Genomic DNA, 6142 nt, shown 5'->3' on the forward strand with positions numbered 1-6142 from the left:
CTGAAGGCTCAGCTCTCAGAGACTTACAGTAGAATGGGGTTTATTCCCTGGTGTCGTGCCGCTGGTGGGTTAACTCACATGATACCTCCCCGTGTACTCGAGGCGTATTGTACTGACCCACGGCAAAACTCCAGCACAAGCATTTCACACAGCCAACCTCGGAGCCACGCTCTGGGGCTGCAAGGTGGTGCTGGTGACAGGATAACAACCACAAACAACTCCAACCGACGGGCAACACGAACGGTTTGAATTGTTCATCTTTTGTATTATAAAGAAGTACTGTCTTTGCTGGTAGGAATTCCTGCCTAATTTAGTTATAGTGGTGTTATTTATATAGCTATGTCTTCTGTGTGGCAAGTGAACTGTACCAGACAGAGAGCAAGGTCATTTGTTCTGCTGCTCAGAAAACCTTGTGCTTTAATTCAGGAGAGAACATGGTTTCCCGGATGACTGGTCTGTGGCAACTAATTCTTCCCATGATTATCCTATCACACTTGTCAGCATCTCTTCCATCCCGGGAGAGGTAAGCATTTCTTCTGCCTCTGCTTCCTTTTTCTCCGTGGCGCTTTGTTGAAAGAGCCTGCTAGCTATAAAGTCAGCCTTTTATCTGCCTTCCAGAACTCGCATCTGCTTGGCTGTTGGATTTTTTTTTTCTTCCCTAAATTGATTTAGTTAAATGACTGCAAATGTCGTAAACATTTTTCTTGCTTAAGAATGGAGACATTGATTTGACTTAATTCAGGAGAAAAATCAGGACGCCAAACAGATCAAACTACAGTAAAAAAAGACACTCTTGAGTCTGTTTTCCTGCTAGGTACTTCTCCGGTCTTCAAACCATCCCTTTTCACCTCTTTCTTCTCTCCTAACCTCCCAGGACTGAGAGACATGCTGATGGGCTCTTCCACAGTGAGCTGAGCAAGATGAATGGCAATGCCTACGTGCGGCAGCTAGTCAAACACCTGGTGGGCCTCAAGGAGAGGTAAGGACCAGCCAAACCCACACTCCTGGGGCATGGAAGTCTCGAGCAGGAGGTGGGATCCCAGCAATGGGGGGGATGCCCCTGCGGCTGAGCTGTCTCCAGCTCCAGAGCCAGTCTGAGCACTGGCTTCATCCAGAAGATGCCCAAGATGAAAGGAGCCAGAAGAGAAGAAGGGGAGGGATACAGGGGTCCTTGATGGTGGGAAGAGAAAAATTTCTGTGTCTTGTGATAAGCCCCACATCACATGGCTGGGAGGAGCAGCCGTTGCACTGTGTTTTCCCTGACGCAGGTCCCAGCGGCACTCAGATGGGCTGTTCACCAGCGAATACAGCAAGATGAGAGGGAACGCTCAGGTTCAGAAATTCATTCAAAATCTCATGGGCCGCAAGCGCAGGTAAGAGCTCTGTTTCCTGGGGACTGGGAAGGCAGCTTGGGCCATGCAGGCTGCAGGGAGGCAGGTCTCAGCTCCGAGGAAAGTGGGGTGGCACGACCAGTGGTTCGGAAAACCCAAGACAAGGGCAAGCGAGCTGGAGCTTGGTCTCCTCCCGCTAGGCTGTGCCTGGGGCTGCTCTGCAGTAGCAGAGAAATCCCATCAGCCTGCCTCGCCGGTCACCGCAGGCGGAGCAGGACACAAACCTTCCCACCGAGGCCATTTCTAAGCATAAACCGACATTTTCTGTTGCATATGCGTATCAAGTTTAATCCATAGGACACAAAACTTTCATCAGATCACAGCCTGGGATTTTTTATTTGCATTTTGATTTAGGCTTTTGGGGGAAGTTGTAGGTGATTTACCTACTTCAAATAACTACCAGAGAAAATGTTTGTAGATAAATGGGCGCCGTAGCAGAAGGAGGAAGACTCGTGGGTTTCATAGTCCCCACCCATGGCTCTGACTGCCAAACTGGGCAGGCTTTACAGATGATCATATATATGGCAAATATGAGGTCTTTCATCCAGCCAAAATATGGGACCAGTAGCTCCCACTGAAGCCACGTACGAGCACATCATCAGTTACAATATGTGGTGCACTGCGATACCGCTCACATCTGCTGCTGCCCTTGCTGCTGGTATGTTATGAAGGGACACCGTTGCCTGGAGGGGTTTCCTTCAAGCTTGGTCGTTTCTTCAAGGCAGAGACACAGCACATCGATTCCCTCCCATCTGTTCGGGGGGCTTTGATATTTTCTGGGACATGCACCACTAACAAAATCCTGGCAGATGCAGTAGATTTTTAATTTCCAAATGCTGGAAAAAGGTATATATCCATGGACGGAAGGACATGCCAGTACCGTGTAAAGAGGCAGAGTGCAGTGCATGTTAAAACTTGTCCATTTGCCAGTTGGAAAGAATCTGAGCCTGATTTGAAGAGGATACTTCTTTTCCTTCCTGCACATCTACGGTGACAGTCAGCAGGTTAACAGAGCTCGGACCATGGGACAGGTCGGTGCGGGGGTGAACCTGCCTTCCAGACAGCAGTGCTGCTTTACAGCTGTGGTGGTTACACTATTTGGGTTTTTTTTTAAATTACTATTATTTTTATTTATCTAAACCAGCTCTCCAGGCCCAGTCAACACAGATGTGCAGGGGAGAGAGAAAGAAAACAGCCATGAGGAACTTTGCTTTATGTGGTTGTATGAGAGCTTTCTGAACACCAGGTAGGTAGGACAGATTTGGCACCTCTGTGGCCCTGATCACCACAGTACTGAAGCCAAAGGAGGACTTCTGGTAACTTGTAAATGCCCTGGTTTTGCCCCAAGTGCAGAAATCTGAGGTAATGCATCAGATAAGAAGGGCTCAGCTGAGATCCTCAAAAATATCCTCAAAAAGGGAAGGGTGGAAGATTTATTAAATTGTCCGTATTTCAAGATCACTTCTGCCTCATCCCCCATCAGGTTGTGAGGCACTGTCTCGGGGACCGTCACTGCGGAATTGCAGCCCTCCACCGCACACTTTTGTACCTCCTGTCCCTCCGCCAGCCACCACGCTCCCGGGGCTGGTCTGCAGAGCTAGAAAAGCAAATGCTTTAGTCTAACTGCAAGGTGGCACGTGGCAGTGTGCAATCTCACCTGATTTCCCTGCCTGCCTTCACAGTAATCTCTGTTTCTACGTGCCAAGCCCACCTGGATTCAGTTTTGCCTTACCTAAAGCAAAGCTGGCATTGAGATTGACAGCTAAAACGTGCCAAATAAAAGCCAGTTATTAAAAATAATAAAACACAGGGAAATGAAATAGTATCTTTTTCTAATCATAGAGTTGTCATCCTGGGCTGAAACAGTTGTTCATCCCATTAGGAAACCCGATCTAACAGTTAAAATAGAAAGCCTTTGCTACCCTGTCTTGATTCAATTATTAATTCAAACAGCCGCCTCAGGATGGGGTTATCGCAGCATCTGAACATTGTCTCTTGCTAGTGAGCAACCACTTTCAATTAGACATCTCGCTGCTAAATCACTAAAATTTGGAGCAATAAGCTAGTTCTTAGTACCTCTTGTCCACATTGCCTAGAATCAATGGGGATGATAACACCAATGGGCTTGCCTGGGCATTTCTGGGGTGCCTGGCCGCAGCCAGCCATGATCTGGGTCCCTCTAGCATACATTTGCTCCTTGGAGTAGTCTTTGAATTTTACAGGGTGGCCTTGCAACACTTCCTGCAGTCCGCGCCCCCAAGGAAAAACAAACTATCGCTCGTTTTTTCCCTTCCAACAGCCACTCGGACAGCGATGCCAGGGAAGCTGCTGCAATTACCAGCCAGTACGTTTGCCCCATCTCTAAGCAGCTGGTTGCAGACATGAAGGAAGATACGGACAGTTTCGACTGAAGGTGAAGTGAAAGAAAAAGCCAAGGAGTCGGCTTTGCATGTATATAGCCTTGAAAATAAAACAAGGAAGCTACTGAATATGCTTAGGAAAAACTCTTGAGATATAAAAATAAAAATAAATATAAAAAAATAAAAAATATAAATATGAAAAAAATAAAAATAAAAATTCTGAAAAGCATCCAAACCCCTATGAAACCTCTTAGAATATCAGGAGTGAAATACATGTCAGTGTGAACTGGTGTCAGTAGATGGAGCCTGAACGAAGCACATCACTTCCACTTTGTGTTAGCATCTGGCTGCCTGCTTCTGAAGTCAAATAAAGATTTATGAGCTACGCCCGTGCTTTGGCTGCTTTGTGGGAAACAGTAATAAGGTCGGTACCATTACTAGGTTTTGGAGCATTAGGAATGCGGGGAAGTATTTTGCCAGGCTTCCCCCACCGGAGGGGGTGTTTGCCAGGCTTCCCCCACGTGAGGCCTGTCAGGACTAACTGGGGTCCCCGGCCACATCTTCTGTGGCTGGGACTCAGGACTGCTCACAATCCAGCTGCACAAAGAGGCCAGTATCAGGGCCTCCATTCAGCAGAAACTTAGCCACTGGCCAGGTTTTATTGCAGAGAAATGTCCTGAGTGCTGGGCAACACAGCTACACACTGTAAATATTGCTTCCACTCCATTCTGCCCCTGTATTTACTGGCCCAGCTTTCTCACAGCCACTAAAGACAAAGCTCCACTAGGAGGAATTTGTTCCCACCTTTTAACGAGGTTTACATATTATCCCTGGCAGATGCACCTTCTGGCAGACACTAGCCGGCAGGTTCCTTCCTCTGATAGAACAGCAACTCCACCTTTCCTGTAAAACCAACAGATTTTGAAGAAGAGCTCTAAAATAAGGAATCCTCAGCTGCAATTACATGTGCCTACTGCAAAACTGCTCAACCCATCCTGCACCATCAGTTTTTACCATTTATGATGTACCTGACACCTGGAAAGAAGCTAGACTCTCTCAAATGTTCATCTAAGCACTCATTCCCTTACAGTGATGCTGAAATACTGTTCTCGCAGACCTTGACATTTGTTTATTTTCGTCCATAGGAAATCTCTGCTAGGAAAGCAACCTCTTGAAGGACTTTTGGAAGGAGTGTTGACAGTCTGTATGTTGTTAAGCCAGTAATGGCCATCTGGCAAATGCAGCACCTGAGAGCTTTCTGAAATCAATTGGTATTTTAAAAGGAGAAGTCAGAGCAGCTGCCCCCTTTCTCCTCCTACACAATGGGCAAGTTGAAAACAATGGTGTTTCTTTGCACAAGGGAACACACATCTTGCCGTGTGATATTTAGCTTAGAAAAATTTACACAGGCTTAGAAAAAGATAGAACAAGGCAGCAGAATAGCATGCTATTGAGGCTTCAGGAAGGTGCCGAGATGTAAATAATCGGAGCCTGGATGGAGATTATGGGGAACGTGCCTACAAAAACCCTACAAAGTTGTTGGGTAACCACTGGGCTGAAGCTGACCCCAGCTGCCGCTCCTGGATCCACTCTGCTCGCCTCGTGAGGGTACCGCAGGGTGCCTGGGAATAACAAGATCGTCTCAGAAACATAACTGGTTATCTCAACCCAAGGAGCTACGCAGGGCCTAGCTCCTTCCTTTACCATCCAAACAAAAGAGCATCCAAGATGGCTTTGTCTTCACTGAAACCTTTGCCTTTTTCAGAAATAAAGTTACGACATTTGAGAAATATCTTTTTAAACTCTTTTAAAAAAATCTGTTCTTCGGGAACAACATGATAGACTGCAACTAGAAGAAACCGTAAGTCGTGGGCTGGAGAACAAAACCCGTTACGAAAAGGAATGTGGGTGTCACGGTCTCACTTGGGATAGAGTTAACTTTCTCACTAGCAGCTGGTGTAGTGCTACGTTTTGGATTTGGGATGAAAGCAATGTTGATAGTGCACTGATGGTTTTGGTTGTCGGCAAGCAGTCAAGGCCTTTTCTGCTCCTCACACCGCCCCACCAGCGAGCAGGCTGCAGGTGCACAAGAAGTTGGGAGGGGACACAGCTGGGACAGCTGACCCCAACTCACCAAAGGGATATTCCATGCCATATAATGTCATCCTCAGTATATAAAGCTGTGGAAGAAAAAGGAAGGGGGGGGACATTTGGAGTTATGGTGTTTGTCTTCCCAAGTAACTGTTACATGTGATGGAGTCCTGCTTTCCTGGAGGTGGTTGAACACCTGCTGGCTGATGGGAAGCAGGGAATGAATTCCTTGTTTTGCTTTACTTGCCTGTGTGGCTTTTGCTTTACTTATTAAACTGCCTTTATCTCAACCCATGAGTT

The 6142-nt window shown here is 46.8% G+C and overlaps 1 protein-coding gene across 1 annotated transcript; it reads left to right on the top strand.

Moving 5' to 3' along the window:
- Window positions 1-434: 434 nt before the first annotated feature.
- Window positions 435-4208, top strand: SCT (secretin). Its single transcript, XM_074582514.1, has 5 exons — window positions 435-523; window positions 875-979; window positions 1269-1373; window positions 2536-2637; window positions 3691-4208. The coding sequence occupies exons 1-5, from the start codon at window positions 435-437 to the stop codon at window positions 3800-3802; spliced, it is 513 nt and encodes a 170-aa protein (XP_074438615.1). The 3' UTR covers window positions 3803-4208.
- The last annotated feature ends 1934 nt before the right edge of the window (window positions 4209-6142 follow it).

Source organism: Larus michahellis, chromosome 4 (genome assembly GCF_964199755.1).
Source record: "Larus michahellis chromosome 4, bLarMic1.1, whole genome shotgun sequence".
Classification (NCBI taxonomy): domain Eukaryota; kingdom Metazoa; phylum Chordata; class Aves; order Charadriiformes; family Laridae; genus Larus; species Larus michahellis.

Bases quoted from the DNA above. Each gene is read 5' to 3' on its own strand.
- SCT (XM_074582514.1), top strand. From the start codon at position 435: ATGGTTTCCCGGATGACTGGTCTGTGGCAACTAATTCTTCCCATGATT. The intron at 980-1,268 runs GTAAGGACCAGC...TCCCTGACGCAG, and splicing joins CTGGTGGGCCTCAAGGAGAG to GTCCCAGCGGCACTCAGATG. The intron at 2,638-3,690 runs GTAGGTAGGACA...CCCTTCCAACAG, and splicing joins GAGAGCTTTCTGAACACCAG to CCACTCGGACAGCGATGCCA.